Source organism: Rhinopithecus bieti, unplaced genomic scaffold (assembly GCF_001698545.2).
Source record: "Rhinopithecus bieti isolate Rb0 unplaced genomic scaffold, ASM169854v2 scaffold_37419, whole genome shotgun sequence".
In the NCBI taxonomy this organism is placed as follows: domain Eukaryota; kingdom Metazoa; phylum Chordata; class Mammalia; order Primates; family Cercopithecidae; genus Rhinopithecus; species Rhinopithecus bieti.
Genome location: NW_016815488.1, coordinates 14,422 through 32,746, shown reverse-complemented (window position 1 = coordinate 32,746; position 18,325 = coordinate 14,422). Strand labels below are relative to the sequence as shown.

The 18,325-nt window shown below is 35.4% G+C and overlaps 1 protein-coding gene across 1 annotated transcript in view; it reads left to right on the top strand.

Moving 5' to 3' along the window:
* The window catches only part of LOC108515994 (transcription factor SOX-6-like), a 106,833-nt gene that overhangs the window by 83,144 nt on the left and 5,364 nt on the right, over nt 1-18,325 (top strand). Inside the window, exons 5-6 of the mRNA XM_017853231.1 lie at nt 9,744-9,823; nt 11,313-11,435. Coding sequence (XP_017708720.1) covers nt 9,744-9,823; nt 11,313-11,435 — 203 coding nt within the window. The remainder of the gene's footprint in view (nt 1-9,743; nt 9,824-11,312; nt 11,436-18,325) is intronic.

Here is an 18,325-nt window from a genome sequence, read left to right as displayed (position 1 = left end):
TATAAGTAGCTTCATAACCACTTGCAAAAAAGGAAGTTGGAAAACAGTTTGTAATCTCCCAAAAGACTGGGTCCTATTTTCTATCTAAATCATCTTAGAAATTTCTGAATAAAGGCCCTATTCCCTTTCGGTGTCACAGAGAACTACTGCACAAAAATCTTCATGCTGGGACCTTCTCATTCACACACCCCCACCCCCACCCCCACTCCACCATCACCACCACCACCACCATCTTTAACTCACTTGTACCCCATGGGCCTGTTGAATGTTGAATCAAAGAATAAACTAATTCAGGGCACACTGGAAATATAGTCTATGTCCTGAAGCCAACAGGGAAGGCAACTAATCTTAATGTGTGGTCTTAACCCTTCAGGGCCACCTGGATTGGCCGGTGGCCTCGGTGCAGGTGACCTTTCTGAAGGTTCTGCTTCTTGACTACACTCCTTGCATCTTCTCTCCCTTTTTCCATCAGACTGACTAGGCTTAGCCTGGGCTGAGCACACTGACCTATTCCCTCAAATATCTTTCCTTAACTACATTCAAGTTGTTCTGATTGCAGGCCCATGCATATCCTTTAAGAAAAGTGAATTTTCATACTCCTCTTTTTCCTCTAGTTTTTGCTAGCTGAACTTACTGGTTTATGCTCAGTTGGTCAGAAGAACGATGGCTGAATCAGCTCTTGATAGTCACCAGGAATTGATATTGCTGTCATCTATGAGTTTCTTTCGTCTCTCTTTTCGCTGTCTGCTTCTTTCAAGTCCTTATTTCTAGGTTCAACTTGCTTTTCAGTTACAAATCCTGAACATTTTCTTTCTTTTTTAGACGGAGTCTCGCTCTGTTGCCAGGCTGGAGCACAGTGGCGCTGTCTCGGCTCACTGCAACCTCTGCCTTCCGAGTTCAAGCGATTCTCCTGCCTCAGCCTCCCAAGTAGCTGGGATTACAGGCACGTGCCACCATGCCTAGCTAATTTTTGTATTTTTAGTAGAGACGGGGTTTCACCATGTTGGCCAGGATGGTCTCCATCTCCTGAGCTCGTGATTTGCCCGCCTCGGCCTCCCAAAGTGCTGGGAGAAAGAATTGTTTTTAATCACAATTTATGTTGGAAATGTGGTTTCCTCCATAATTATCCCTCCTCATACAAAATTGAATAGAACTCAAAAAGTTTAAAATAACTTCTTTGCTCCTAACCTAATTAGACCTTTTAAACTCTCCACGATTACTAGTCACAGGCAAACTAAGGATGGTATATAGTTATGATTCATCCAACACATTTAAAAATTCCATTTATTTCAACACATTTGAAAGCTTTGTATGCCCAGACTCTATGGTAGGTGCTGATGATACAAAGATGGTGAGTTTGCTGAATTTATTAACTCTGGTAGCTTACTCAGGGATTCTTTGGGATTTTCTATATATAGGATTGTGTCATTTGCAAATACACATAGTTTTACCTCTCCCTTACCAGTTTGGATACATTTTATTTCTTTTTCTTGTCTAATAGCAGTGGCTAGCACTTCCACTAAAGGTTGAATAGCAGCAGTGAAAGTGAGCATTATTGTCTTGTTCTGGATCTTAAGGGGAAAGCTTTCAGTCTTTCACCCTTGAATATGATGTTAGTTGTGGATGTTTGTTTGTTTGTTTGTTTGTTTGTTTAACAAGCAGGGTCTAGCTCTGTTGTCCAGGCTGGAATTAAGAGGTATGATCATAGTTCACTGAGGCTTTGAGCTCCTGGGTTCAAGCAATCTTTCTACCTCAGCCTCCCAAGTAGCTGGGACTATAGGCACGTGCCACCACACATGGCCAGCTGTAGGCTTTTTATAAATAGGTTTCATCATGCCAAAGTCTTTTTCCTCTATTACTAGTTTTCTGAGAATTTTTATGATGGAATATTAGATTTTTGTCAGATGCCTATTCTGTGTCAATTGAGATGATCATGTTGGATTTTTTTCCCTTTGTTCTGTTAATGTAATGCTTGACACTGATTTGATCCCTTGCATTCTTGGGATAAGTTCCACTTTGCCTTGGTAAGTAGTTCTTTTAATATGCCATTGGATTTTTTTGCTAATACTTTGTTGAGGATTTTTATATCTATATTTATATGGGATAGTGGACTGTAACTTTCTTTTCCTGTGGTATCTTTATCTGGTTTTGGTATCAAGATAATGTTAGCCTTATAAAATGAATTAGAAGTGTTCCTTCCTCTTCATTTTTTTTGTAAGAGTTTGATAAGGATTGGTATTAATTTTTCTTTAAACATTTGGCAGAATCCATCTAGGTCAGGGCTTTTCCTTATTGAGCAGTCTTTGATTATTGATTCACTGTCTTTACTTGTTATAGGTCTGTTGAGGTGTCCTATTGCTTCTTGAGTTGGGTAATTTGCGTGTTTTAAGTAATTTGTCCATTTCTTCTAGGTGTTGAACTGGTTAATGTATAATTGTTATGATTGCATAATTATTCATGATTTCTTTTTAATTTCTTTGTTTTAGTTAGCATTAATTGAGCACCATTTATTTTCCAAGATACCCCCCAACCTGTGTATGTGTGTGTGTGTGTAATCTCATTTAATTTTCATAACAACTCTTAGGTATAAGTGGTAACAAATGATATCATCTCTGTTTTATTAAAAGAATCTAAGAAATTGATACTCAGAAAAGCTAACTTTTCCAAGAGTTCCACATCTAGAAATAGTGGAGATAGAATTCAGACTGAAGTTCTCTGCTTTGATACTTCATACTCTTGGGGCCTTCGTCTAAGTAAGTGTGATCTTAAGAAAATCTGATCTTTTTGCGGTGAATAAAATTTATTTTTTACATGTGATGCTATGCAAATGAAATCTTGTAAAGCCACTCATTTCTGTCTCTTCCAGAGTATTTCAAAGCAGAGATATGAACTGCTATTGTAATACTTGATTATTTAAATATAGATCTACTTAGAATCAAAGCATTTCTGAGGTTCTTCAGAAAAGCACCCTAATTTTTAAATCAGAGTGTTGGGGTCCAGGAAGAAAATATGTTCAGCTGTGTAAGCTAACCTAGTTTTTTAAAGGTCAATAATTTTAACTGTGTTCTCCTCTGTACATGGAGGCTATATCACTGATGAGCTATCATGAAGGCATGAACTTTGAAGGTTTATTTTTTTATTTTTTATTTTTATTGTGTTATTTTTATTTTTTTCATTTTTTAAATTTCAATAGTGGTGATTTCTGAGATTTTGGTGCACCCATCACCCAAGCAGTGTACGCTGTACCCAATGTGTAGTCTGTTATACCTCGCCATCCCCCAGCCTTTCCCCCAATCCCCAAAGTTCAATGTGTCATTCTTATGCCTTTGCATTCCTCATAGCTTAACTTTCACATGTGAGTGAGAATACGATGTTTGGTTTTCCATTTCTGAGTTACTACACTTAGAATAATAGTCTCCAATTCCATCCAGGTTTCTGTGAATGCCACTATTTCATTCCCTTTTGTGGCTGAGTACTGTTCCATGGTGTGTGTGGGTGTGTATGTGTATGTGTGTGTATATATATGTGTATATATATATATATCACATTTTCTTTATCCATGTGTTAATTGATGAGCATTTGGGCTGCTTCCATATTTGTGCAATTGCAAAAATTTTGCTGCTATGAGCATGCATGTGCAAGTATCTTTTTCATGTAATGACTTCTTTTCCTCTGGGTAGATACCTAGTAGTGGGATTGCTGGATCAAACAGTAGGTCTACTTTTAGTTCTTTAAGGACTCTTCACTCTCTTTTTCATAGTGTTTGTACTAGTTTACATTCCCACCAACAGTGTAAAAGTGTTTCCTTTTCACCACATCCATGCCAATATCATTATTTATTGATTTTTTTTAGTATGACCATTCTTGTAGGAGTGAGGTGGTATTGCATTGTGGTATTGATTTGCACTTCCCTGACAATTAGTGATGCTGAGCATTTTTTTAAGTATGATCATTGTCCATTTGTTTATCTTCCTTTGAGAATTGTCTACTCATGTCCCTAACCCACTTTTTAATGGTATTTTTTTGTTTTGTTTTGTTTTGTTTTTGTTGTTGTTGTTGTTTGTTTTTGCTGATTTGTTTGAGTTCTTTGTAGATTCTGGATATTAGTTCTTTGTTGGATATATAGATTGTGAAGATTCTCTCCCACTCTGTGGGTTGTCTGTTAACTCTGCTGATTATTTCTTTTGTTATGCAGAAGGTTTTTAGTTTAATTAAGTCCCATCTATTTATCTTTGCTTTTGTTTCATTTGCTTTTGGGTTCTTGGTCATGAATTCTTTGCCTAAGTCAATGTCTAGAAGGGTTTTTTCCAATGTTATCTTCTAGAATCTTTATGGTTTCAGGTCTTAGATTTAAATATTTGATCCATCTTGAGCTGAATATTTTATAAGGTGAGAGATGGGGATCCAGATTCATTCTTCTACATGTGGCTTGCCAATTATCCCAGCATCATTTGTTGAATTGGGTGTCTTTCCCCATTTTATATTTTTGTCTGCTTTGTCGAAGATCAGTTTGCTGTAAGTATTTGGCTTTATTTCTGGGTTCTCTATTCTGTTCCATTGGTCTATGTGCCTGTTTTCACACCAGTACCATGCTGTTTTGGTGACTATGGCCTTATAGTATAGTTTGCAGTCAGGTAATGTGATGCCTCCAGATTTGTTCTTTTTGCTTAGTCTGTCTTTGGCTATGCAGGCTCATTTTGGTTTCATATATATTTTAGGATTCTTTTTACTAGTTCTTTGAAGAATGATGGTGGTATTTTTATGGGAACCACATTGAATTTGTAGATTGCTTTTGGCAGTATAGTCATTTTTAAAATATTGATCCTACCCAACCATGAGCATGGAATATTTCCATTTGTTTATATCATATATGATTTCTTTCAGCAGTGTTTTGTAGTTTTCCTTGTAGAGTTCTTTCACATCTTTGGTTNGTTTATATCATATATGATTTCTTTCAGCAGTGTTTTGTAGTTTTCCTTGTAGAGTTCTTTCACATCTTTGGTTAGGTATATTCCTAATTATTTTATTTTATTTTATTTTATTTTATTTTATTTTATTTTATTGCAGCTATTGTGAAAGGGGTTGAATTCTTGATTTGATTCTCAGCTTGATCACTATTGGTATATAGCAGAGCTACTAAGTTGTGTACATTAATTTTGTATCCTGAAACTTTGCTGAATTCATTTACCAGTTCTAGGAGCTTTTTGGATGAGTCTTTAGGATTTCCTAGGTATACAATCATATCATGAGCAAACAGCGACACTTTGACTTCCTCTTTACCGATTTGGAGCCTCTATTTTCTTTCTGTTGTCTGATTGTTCTTCCTAGGACTTCGAGTACTATGTTGAATGGAAGTGGTTAAAGTGGGCATCCTTGTCCTGTTCCAGTTCTTAGGGAGAATGCTTTCAACTCTTCCTCATTCACTATAATGTTTGCTGTGGGTTTGTTGTAGATGACTTTTATTACTTTAAGGTATGTCCTTTCTATGCTAATTTTGCTGAGGGTTTTAATCACCAAGGGATGTTGGGATTTTGTTAAATGCTTTTTCTGCATCTGTTGAGATGATCATGTGAGTTTTGTTTTTAATTCTGTTTATGTGGTGTATCATGTTTATTGATTTGCATATGTTAAGCCATCCCTGCATCCCTAGTATGAAACTGAAGATTTTTAAAATCGATTTTATGTAATGGGGGTGAATTTACGTGAGTTCATTCACACTCACTTTTTTAATTGCCATTGTGAGAAATTCCACAGATTTTCAGATGATTGGTCAAGGGTTTGGATGCAACTGTGAAATAAGTGAAAAAAGTAAGATTGAGCCTTGATTCTTAGCTTTCTTAAAGGTAGAAAAAACACTGCAGATGATCTTAGAAGAAATTCTGAGGTCAAGACTCTTTTCATCATTGATCTGTTCTTTGATGAGTAGAGAAGGAGAAATTTAGCAGAAGAAATAACAACATAGTGATCTCAGCAATATATATTATAATCCTTGCTAATTTTTTCATTTGTCCTCAGGACAAATTGAAACTTTTGTTTTGTTTTTAGAATTCTAAATGTGTCACCTATTACCTGCTAACATTTACTGCAGTGTGGTTTCGCATAAAGACAAATTCAGATTTATGGCATTCCCTCGGAGTATAGAGGAATTGTAATATTTTGCTATACCAAATGCATGCATCCAGGCAAGATCCATGCTAAGTGGTATGTTCAAGTTTGCAACAGTTGTTGTGATTCAAATATGTTCATATTATAACAAGAATGGCTGTAGCTCATAAAGGTGGGCTCTACAGTTGTTTGGTAATTTATTATTTTATGTTGCTAGCACACAATAATTTTTGAGTTAGTTAGGGATGTGTAACATATTTTTCTTCTATTTTGGAGGCTGGGAAATGAGGTATGAGACTGAATTCCTACTTTGGGGCAGTTATTGAAGAATCTTTTGAGTCCTGTCTTCTAGTTCTGTTTTTTTTTTTTTTTTTCTTCTTCTTCTTTTTTTCTTCTCTCTACTCCTTCCAAACTTTCTAAATTATTTCTTCAATGTGTTAATATCTGAAGTTACTACCTCAGGATACTGCAACTATCCCAGTCCTTTGTCTTTCTGAAGAATGAAAGTAAATTGACAGACTTTTACAAAACCATGGGATTTTGGCTATTTTAAAAGGTAGACTCTGAATTATTCAAATTAAAAGTATTCTTGCAGGAGGTATCCTGAATCTAATGGGTTGTAGGTTCTTGGTACAAACACCCCTTCTCCTGCCATTAAGTTTTACTAATTTTCTGCTTCATATCAGTTTCTATGAAAATTTAAGAATTTATTTTCTCTCATTTAGGGACTCTTGCTGTTTTGATTCCAAAGGAATGCTGCCTATTCTGACAAGTGAAACTAATGTCAAGCAAATTTTCCATAAGTTTTAAATCCTACTTTGTCTTTGTTCTGTACTCTTAAGATAAAAGCCATCAGTTGAAATATTTACAAAGCTGGAAAACTGGATTTACAGAATGGACATTATTTTCAAATTGGTTTTGAAAGTTGTCTTCTTACACTAGAGGTAGCAAGGGCCAGATTACAGTAGGACATAAAGCCAACCAGTTTCAACAAGCTTCCCCTTCCATGTACAAATTTTAAAAGAATGGGTCCTCATGAAAGCATTTCAAATCCAGAGACAAATTTGAAAAAAATTGCTACAACATGTTGACTGATTCCTTGCCAAGTCAGGCACTGAGAACTTTTTCTTGATTGACTTACACAGAGAATTAGAGCCACATAGGGGAAACGTGTAACTTTGTTATTAAAAAACTAAACTTCACAATACCCTTAAATCCCTCTCCCTCTCAAATTTTCCTTTTCTACTTGTAATCCCCCTCTTCTTCTGCCTCATCTTCTACCCCTCCTGCCTTTTCCTTGTTCTCTTTCTTCTAATCATTCTCTGTTATATACTCTGTTGCTCTAGTATATTCATTTTTACTTTTAATGTTGAAACAATGATATGTTATGGAGAAATAGCTTTCTAAAGATTATATTCAGATATACAGATTCAAAGGAGGATAAAAGTTTAAAATGTTTTTTAAATATGCCTGTCAGCAGTGGAAAGAAAGCTGTTTGTAGCCAGCAGGTGAGCTGGAAAGTACTATGGGGTGTGGTAGAGATAGTAATAAATTAACTGGCAAGCCAAAAACTGTAAAAAAAAAAAAAAAAAAAAAAAAAAAAAAAAAAAAAACTTAAAAAAAAAAAAGCTATTTCATAGCATAGAAGCATGACAGCTATGAAAAAAGGTGTGCCCCAGGGAATTCTTTTAGAGTTTGATTTTTTAAAAAAAATATGTTTGACATGAAAAATGTTTTAGTACAAATAAAGCAACTGGTATTAAACTTAGAGGGAGGGTGGTTGTGGTTTAGAGTTAGTATGAATAATGCATGATATTTAAAGAAAGAACAGCTCTAAAATGTTCCAGGAGGCAGTCCATGTCAATGGTTAGAATGGTGATTTTTTTCCCCTATTTTTGAAGCATCATTAATTCAGCATCGTTTTGTGATTTTTTAAAACTTGATATCTACCAAAGAATTACTATTTGACTTAGATTAGGATATTCTTCCTTCAGATAATTTAGTTTAAATATCAAGATCAGTAGAATTATTTAAGCGTAAAGTGACAGTCACTTACTATAAAAAATAATTTGGCCTAGTTATCTTTTTTAAAAAGCCCATATAGTACTGCAAACCAAAATCAACCTCATGGAAGGAGAAAAACAAGATCAGATATTTTGAACATTACTCCGTAGGAGACCAGCACAATATAATGTTAGTGAATGCATTGTAGCAGCACTCCATATGCAATCAGAAGCCAATTGTTACTGGACTGTGTACAAGCACACACTGTGCTCAATGGTCTGATGAGGTATTATGGATATGATGCAAAGAGACTGTGTAGATTAGAAGCTAACAATTTGTTAAAAGTGAAAGCAACTTAACATTTACATTGGGCCAGCTGAGTAGCATTTCATATGGCAAGCAAGATGAGTTCCCAGGAAGCAGAGTCACCAGGAAAGCTCCAGGTATTAGTGTCCATACCCCCTACTCCCAAAAAAAGTTTTGCTTTCCAGTTGACTACCTTTATTACTGAGATTCCTTCTAGTCTGTCTATTCATTATTACATTCAGCTTTCAGTGTGGAAAGTTCATGCAAAACAGCATGATTATTATAAATGTCAAAAATGTGTGGAGAAACAGGCTATTAAAATATAGCCTAGAGATAGTACATAACACTGACTTTAAATAAGTAGCTGAAGCCAAAGTGATACTTCATTAAATCACTGATATTGTGAAATTTATCCACACATACTAATTTTTATTTCAGTTACCACTCTCATGATATGTTCCTCCTTACTTTATTTTGGCTCTTCAGGTTACTGCACACAGTTCTTAGGTCACAGAAGGTACTTCCATGTCCCTTTTTAGGAATGATCTGGAGTCAGAAACACATTAAGATATGGCATTCATCTTTGCTGAACCATACTCAATCTTTACCAGCGTTTAGTACAGATATCCCATGTAAAATGTGTGGTTATTTAATCAAAGCATAATCAAAATATGTCTGATAAGTGCTTAGTATGCATGATTCTTTACTAGGATCCACCAGTTCAGTACCAGAGGTTAATCCAGACAAACATGGTTTCTACACTTAGGGGGATACCAGACATTTCACAGAATACTGGAAGATAAGATTAGCTGTCCTCTTGGTCCTATCATATTGAAGAGGTTGTGTTTTTTAATTTTTAAACTTGTTTAATAAATAAAGTTTAGAATTATGAGCAGTCGATAGCTCAGAGCCCTTTTTGGACTCTTAATACTCTGCCTTGCCTACCAAGCCAAAACTTTTTGTTGTTCTAATATAAAAACCTCAATGCTTTCCCAGTGTATTGAGTGTCAGCCTGGCTTTAAGATATTTTTTTACTCTTAAAAAATTATGTATTACAAGATTCGTAATGGAGTGAACATGCTTGAATTGCACATTTAATTTTTTTAACATCACATTCATGTTTTGCCAGTTTGCCTACCAGCTATCTGTTAACAAAAAGTTCCAAGGCAGCACTGCAAGTCTGTGCCCAACTAAGCCTTTTGTTTCTGCAGATGTTTGGGCTTAGAGCAATGTTGTAAAGCTCAGGCAATCCAAGGACCATGTTTGTACTTGTCCTCTGCAATTCCCTGTGCATTGTCTAAACCTGTATGCATTGTTCTTTCCGACAGGTGATAACTACCCTGTGCAGTTCATTCCATCAACAATGGCAGCTGCTGCTGCTTCTGGACTCAGCCCTTTACAGCTCCAGGTAAGTGCCAGAAGAAAAAAATGTGGGATATGAGCCAGTACTTTAGTGGAAAACTGCTAACCAGCTGTATGCTAAATAATGGCCTGAATGTTAAATAATATTTTAAGCATAGCCCAGAAGGATTAACACCTTATGTGCTTACCATAATGCAAATAGAAGAGAAAATTGCCAGTTTCAATATTTTTAAAGGAAAAAAATCACATTATGACTTAATACTATGTATTCTCTATCAGATGAGTGAACAGTTTTACAACATCAAGGGCTAGTTGTTACTGCATACACGTTAGCTTTTCCTTGTCAGTTTTCATCTATGTCTCCACTTATGTCCAGATTAGCTTTTACATATAAAAATTGAAACAAAAAATGATGTTGGATATTTTCTTCTTCTTGTAGCTCATAAAATAAGGGATTGTTATTCTCAAATTACAAATAATTATTTTGTAAATTGTGAATGCATTGCTCCTTAATATGTGTATCCTCATCCTTTCTAGGGTCAAAAGTCAGGGCATGGTGTCTTATAAATTTTGCATTGGTGTTTCTTATTTATAAAGCTAAACTTGGGGTAAAGTGTTTTGGAAACTGATTGAAAAATCATTTACACCTTATCTTCTTCACAGTAAAGTGAGTTTGGAATAGGAATAGGTGGTCATTATACCCTTCTACTACTACCACTTGAATAGGAGGTTGACTTTGAATATGAATGTTTATTTGTATTAATAAAAACAAAAGGCTGAGATCATTAAAATAAGTCAAACATTCAGTATATGGATATTTAGAGAATATAAGATAATCAACAACTTGATTTCAATGTAGTAGAAAGTTTTATTAAAGATAGTTTTTATTCGTAAAATATACTGTAATTATTTTTGAGTTTTCTTAAATAATCTACAAAATAGCATCTGGTGAAGCATTTTTATTTTCGTGTTGCTAATCTCTATGTGACTTGAACATAAAAAGTGTACAACTATTGTCCCATGAGAAAACATCATTTTGAATGTTTCCAATTGGATCTGCAAATAAAGAATTTTTGCAACACTTTCAGAAATTTTGTCATGAGTTATGATCCAGGAAGTCATAAAGATGTAACCCATTAAGGGCTGCCTAGCAGAGCTAGAAATTTTGCCTAAGAGGAGCAGCAACCTCACCTCTCTTGCAAACCTTCACCTTTCACACTACTAACACTGAAACCTACTATAGTTGGTGCAAGTCTAAAAAGAACCCTCACTATTATAAACCTAATTTATTTCTTCTTTTCCTATAGCTGTGCTATTGAGTATCTTCTTGAGTCAGAGGCAGAAACAAGAAATCAGTGCCACTGTTTGATACTATAACCAAATTTCTGTAAAAGAAAGAAACTGAGTCTTAAACTTTCTACTTTCTGTTTTTTGATGTGGTCAATACCCTGGATTTAGAAACATGTGTTCTGTTTCATGAGTTCTGACAGTATGTTTTGTCTTTTTTTTTTTTTTCTGAATATGCTACTAAACAGAAGGGTCATGTCTCCCACCCACAAATTAACCCAAGGCTAAAGGGCCTAAGTGACCGTTTTGGCAGGAATTTGGACACCTTTGAACATGGTGGTGGCCACTCTTACAACCACAAACAGATTGAGGTATGAATGCTTCCATTGGTGCTTCGTTGGGCTGGGGACTAGATTGTTCAGTCATACTCTAGGCTTTTAAAAAAAAATGAATGTGGCAAACACTCAACCTAAACACTAAACTTAATCTTTCCCTTTTTGTCATTCCTAAGGAGGCTCTTCTTTTGCTCCTTTTCTTTCAGAGAATAAAGCAAATCCCAAAGCAATGCCCCTGAATTAAGGTTGTTCTTTGCCATATCTATTCAGGCAAAAGCTTTACATTTTAAGTGTCTTCAAAACCATCTTTCTCCCCTCACTCTTTTATCTTTTCTTATGTATAGTGTTGTATAGTATTTTTTAAAAATACTTAAACATTAAGAAATTATTTGACCATAGAATAACCCTGTAAATTTGATCAAATATAATTCTGCTTGTATAGATAAAACGGCTGAGGTTTGGAGAGGTCAAGTTATTTAACCAAGGCTATAAAATATTCATTGAGTCAAGGTTATTGCCCAGGATTTCTAATTCTACATACTCAGTTTTCTCAGAATGAAGTAGGGGTGGGTGCCTGGGCCTGGATGGTTGCTTTTTCCCAAACTTCTGCAGTATTCTTTTCATATTTCACCTTTCAGTAGAGTCCTTTGTTGTTTTGTTGGGATATTCTTACTACTTGAGAGAAGATGACTTATGAAAACCAAGACCTTTTCTTCTACAGGAACCCAGTCCTCCTCTCTTCAATTTCATGCTTAATTCCCTTTTCTGCATCACTGGGGTCCCTCACTGGGACTATCATATTGGAGAATTTCCAGCTACCTGTTGAATTTTTTAAAAGTGGATACAGTTTACCTCAAACTGAAATGCATTTTAATTCTCCAGGTTAGATATAATAGAAAATTTTATATTCTAACCTAGGATGGGAAACTCAATCCAAAAATGAAAATAATTGCATCTAGCAAGATGTACATTTAGATTTTGATGGCCCTGCTGGTCTGTATAGCTCAAACACTATGTAGTCAATAAAAGGTCCCTTTGACATTACCTTTTCTGCTGCTTGTGAATCTACTTTTTTGAAAAATGATAGGGAATGATTACTCCTAAGAAGAAGGAAGAGACAAGACCAAAGACCCCCTTGGAAGTAGCCTAAGGTAGAATTCCAGAGCTTGTTAACTGCCTCCCTCTTTTCTTTTGCTTTGACATAAGAGGTAGACAGGGGTTTCCACTCAGACATGATTAGACACAGACTATCAGAGTATCTCCTGTCTTCTATACAGACAGAAGAAATTTCTAAGGCTGTCTTTTGGCTGTAGAGTGAGTACCACATTTCTAGGCATTCTGACAATCTACTATGCCTAGGAAAGCTAAAAAGAGATGACTGGACATTAGGAACAAGTTTATATGTGTGATGACAATTAGCAAGCTTATCTACTTATGACAGTGATCTTGAGAAGCTTTTAAATGCCCGGAAGAATGAGAAATCAGGTAGCCTTGGCTCAAACTGAAGACTTCCTATCCTGCTGGACTTTTCTGTTTCCTCTCCTGGTAGACTTTTCTTTCTCTCCTGTTGGACTTTCCTGTTGGACTTTTTTGTTGGATTTTCTGTTGAGGTGTTGTGTTCTATCACATCAATCTTCCCTTAGCCAGATTTCTACCCAGTCTTTTCTTTTGCTTAATTTTTCACTTAGATCGGCTTCCTTCCCACCCCACACTCCCAACTCCCACACCATCACCGATCCCTGATGTATCAAATCTGGCTTCTGTTGGGTTTTGGGAAACCATGATGTCATACATATGAGTGCCAGAGCTGTGCAGTGCCCTAGTGATGCTGATCTAGAAGCACAACATATGTCAAGTGTCTGTCACTTTAATTAGGCTAAACAGAGAAACTATTAATTCAAGAGCCTTCATAGCTTTGCAGTTTAAATTTGGATGCTTTGATAGTTTCCTCAGTTTTTATTTACTCTTGCTGTATTCTATTGCCTACTATTTTTGCACCTTTATCCTGCATGTCAGGAAACCTTTGATCTATTTGCTTATGTGGACACTGGTTAGAAAAGATCAACCTTGTTTAAAAGGCAGGTTTCCCAAACTTTCCTAGTATGAATGTAGCATGTTTATTGGGACTTCCGTGAATAGCATAGTAGATACCCATATCTAAGCTGCTAGATAGTAACATTTTAAATCTTGAGCAAGGGTAGAGGGATATTTTAATAATATATTGGTTTATTGCTATTAAAATCTGCTTTCTTTTCTAGCTAGGGTCTTCTCCCCTCCTTTGACAAGCTAAAATGTCATAGTTCTGTCAACAAACATGATCATGATAAACTATTGCTGCTTAGAAAGCATTACAACAATATTAACTGGTTTTATTTCTAAACAGAGATTCTTAGGAGGAAAAGCTTATAACACATATACACCCCCACCCCACTGCATGCGTTACTTAGAACTGGTGCTCTCTACTTCATGTTACAGTTAATTTGTCCTTCAAAGGTTGTCATTTCTAAAATTAATGAGGCTGGGTGAATCTTAACGACATTTGGTATATATTAAGTATACCCTGAAATTGTGTCATCAAGTAGAGAAAAGTTATTTAAAATGGAAAGACTCTCCTTATATTAGCATATGCCATTACTTTCTTTCTTTAAAATAAGGAAGATTCCATAAGGATCATTTTTTAAAATACTACTGTGCTGATCTAAGGCTTGGTTTTCTCTGCCTCAGGGGCACAATAGTAGGAGAAAGAAGGCCAAAGAGTGCTATTTTTAGTTGAACAGTTCAGCAGATGCAGGCATGAATACTCATATATCTGAAGGTTGAGGGGTTTGAACCATTAATTTTGATAATGTATTTAACCCTGGGAACAATCAGAAACTGTAACTCTAAGGTTACAATGCTTTTGACCTTTAGAGAACAGAGGGCACTTGCTACAGTAAACAATATATTATATTGCTGCTTATTCCAATTCTCTCACCTGTATAAATTTCAGGACCAGTTGCCATTTGCTTTCTTCAGCTATGTTAGCATTGGTCCTTAAGTAAGTCAAAAAGAATGTTAAGGAAAGGGAACCAGTATAATGAGGCAGTCATGTAAATTTAGCCTTTAAATAACGATGATGTTAGATTGTTTCTGAAGAAATATTGTCGTGGGAACTAAGCTCTGGATGACTTTTTTTTTTTAATGAAAAAGGGGCTTCAGTGTATTTATTCATTTATATGGTTACTTTCAATATGATAGATCCTTAATTTTGTTTTGTTTTGTTTTGTTTTTAATGGGGAGTAGTGTTGCCTCATAGTTGTAGCTTACATTAAACAAAATCTGGTACCATATGCAAAGTGATCCACCTGCCTCATGCCTTCTTATTAAATGATGCATGCTTCTCTTCAGCAAATACAGCAGTTAAATATCACACAGCTTAAGAATTTCTAATTAAAATATCTCCATGTGTCAGCATATTGGTAATGTATTATTTTAATCCATTTATTTTGTTTATGAAACAGTGACATATGTTTAGATTGTGAAATATATGAACCTTAAAAATCACTTTATTGAAGAAAATTAATTCTTACAATACTGTCTCGGTAATGTGTTCACTCACCCAGTCAGTCACTGGCGGCACTGCCAGTCTTAATGTTGGGTAGACATCAAGACTTACCAGTTACATCCACATGACAGTCTTGGAAAGAAGCATATCAGTTCTTTTTCTTAGCATCGGATAATAGGGTTATTCTTTTCTTACTATTTTTTCTTACTTATTAATTCAAACCTGCTCCCCCTAAAACACTTTTGTTGCCTTTTTAAAAAAATACAATGAAGGATGGGGCTGAGTATATGTATAAGGGATTCTGAAAGACCAATCAAAATTAAAACAAGCTAGTTACCTTTTCAAAGCTATAGACATAGTAATTTGTTTGTCAGCAGGAAGATGTTTGGGTCAGCCCTGAGATAAAGTGACTGTCAGCAGTTATTCCTCCAAGACAAGTAATTTCACTCAATGTATTACTGACAGATTGCTCACTTCTCTGAATCACCAGAGAAAACAAACTTAATATTGTTGCAGGCAGAGTTTCTGTCTTCATTAGCTTCAGAGAATGATTTTTATCTAGCATTCAGAGTTCACCAAGCTTTAGTTGGAACATATTTTAACATACTAGTTCTTATTACGATAGTATGTATAGTAGCCTGAATGAAAGAATTATATATGAAAATTTAAAAATATCAATATAAATACATTTTCACTGTTATTTGACGAGTATTATGTGTAGTTTAGGGGAGATTTGAGGAAAGGAATATAGTTAGAGTCTTAAGGCACTAAGAAAACCTATCAACCATAGTTATTCTTAAATGAAACTACTGAAGTCTTGCCAAGTTTGCAAAGATGGAGGAGAACAATTGAAGTTTTTGCAAAAGTGAGTACAAGCATGTATTTTATTTAAATGGTATTGTCCATTTTTGTGCTACAAACTGAAAGTAAAGAAGTGCCCATCAGCATTGAGAATGCTGTATTTCTGTTTCATTTGCAGCCTGAGTCTTTATGATGTCGTATTTAGAGGCTCTGCACTGTCTGTTGTACCCTGTCTTCTTATTTGCAATTGCAAAGATGCCTCAGTGCTGTGGGGGAATGGGAGGGTGATTGAGTTAGCTTTGCTGGGCAGTCTTGGAAAGCTGCAATTTCTAATAGAGAAGAGGGTTGAATAAATAGTTGATTAGGGTGACCTATTACTGGCTACCCAATGGAGAAAGAGGAATGCACTGATTCAAAGCTTGTTTTAAGGATGCCAACCATGGGGCTCTGCTTTGAAGAAAATGCATGCTTTTCTCTTAATCAGCCTTCACTCACCCTTCTGACTCTTTTCTTGATTTTTAAGAGTGTGGTGGAATTTGGGAGGACCATTACAGCTAGGCTTAGATGAGCTGTAGGCTAATGGAATGAACTGCATTTATGGAGTTAGAACTTTGGATTAGTGTTTCCACTATAACTTTGTTGCTCTGTTGTCTTGCACTGTTACAAAATACCTCCCTTTGCAGGTTTTTTCATTGTAAAAAGAGTGCAGTATACATTCTCAGGGTTCTTATAAATGATAAATGCAATAATAAAGCATGTATTAGATTTCCACAAATGTCTCTTGAACCATCATCAGAACAGACAAAACTTTTCAGTATCCCCAATAAGCAGTCAATTCTACTCTAGATTTGTTGTCTAAAGTACTTCTGATGGGTGGGTCTAACCTATTAGAGTGTAAGTTACTGAATTCAGGGAGTTTTTGTCTCTTTTGTTTACTGTGGAATCCTTAGCATTGCCTGGCACAGTATTTGGCAAAATAGATGAATTAATCCATTTCATCTTTGGTGGACATCTGGGACCCAAGCTTCTTTGAAAACATTTTTTTTCCCCAGAAAATGTTTGATTGAGTGCTCTGTCTATAAGAGAGAGACACTCTTTTGTGTCAACAACTTTTCTGGATAGGCTTCTTCAGAAAAAGTGTGGGTATCAAGTGAATCCTAATGGAGGCTAAACAAATACAGGTAGATTAGGGAAGGATGCCAAATATAAAGGCAATTCCGAATGCTTAGAAATCTAGCTTGTCATTGTAGTCAGTGAAGCAGAAGTTTATATCCACCCTCAAATTAAAACATTGGATAAACTGGATTTTCTTTTGGAAATTTGCTTTTCATTTGGTTTTAAAGTAATACCTAAAAGTTCAGATAGTTGGCTCTTCTCACATCAGCTCTGTTAATCACTGTGTTTAAGTTATTTGATTGGTGGGATAGTCAGCTATACTCAAAACCAATGTAGTCCTCTCTCTCCTGATACAAGATTTTTGTCAACAGTCATTTAGCTCTAGCCCCACTAATTAATCCACTCAATATGCAGCTTCCAGTGTGTGAACACATGTAATTACATTTACATAGATTTCTTATAGCATGTGATTATTTCTAAAATAATGACAGGTATTTTTATTCTTGTTTTACCAAACTGAAGTTTTAAAATATTTTTGGTTGACATTATGTATCATATATCTGTATGTATGTATATGTTGTAATGAGCTATGTTGGAATTCTGAGAGATGATGTGATTAAGGATACATTAGAAAGTTTGAAAGCAAAACATTCTTGCATTTTAGAAAATGCTTCACTTCTGTTTCCAACTATGGAATAAGTCAGGATACTCAACATTTAGGAAATTTATATCAGAAAAATATATGATAAAATATTTGACCTTCCAGGTAACAGAAAAGGCAGAACAGGAGAAAGACATTTTTTATGATGTTTTAATTAAAAGAGATTGATAAGCTACAGTTGGATGGCTTTTCCTCACTTCTGACCACTAGAGCTGGCAAATAGTTATTACTGTTCTGCCAGTTCCTCTTTTCTGTTTTATTTGTAGAAGAGTTAATATGCTACAGGTAAACTCAGGGAAAATTTATAGTGATTTAAACTCAACGTACTGATTTGAAAACATCTTGCTTTATTTTAGCTGTTCTGGATTATAAAGATTAGGATAATAACTGGATTCTCTTCTGTATCTTCCCAAGCTTAAATGGCATTAATAAAGGATTCTTTTCTCAATTGTATGTAAATAAAAAGCACTAAGGATATGAACAGACATTTCTCAAAAGAAGATATTCATACAGCCAACAGACACATGAAAAAATGCTCATCATCACTCGCCATCAGAGAAATGCAAATCAAAACCACAATGAGATACCATCTCACACCAGTTAGAATGGCAATCATTAAGAAGTCAGGAAACAACAGGTGTTGGAGAGGATGTGGAGAAATAGGAACACTTTTACACTGTTGGTGGGATTGTAAACTAGTTCAACCATTATGGAAAACAGTATGGCAATTCCTCAAGGATCTAGAACTAGATGTACCATATGACCCAGCCATCCCACTACTGGGTATATACCCAAAGGATTATG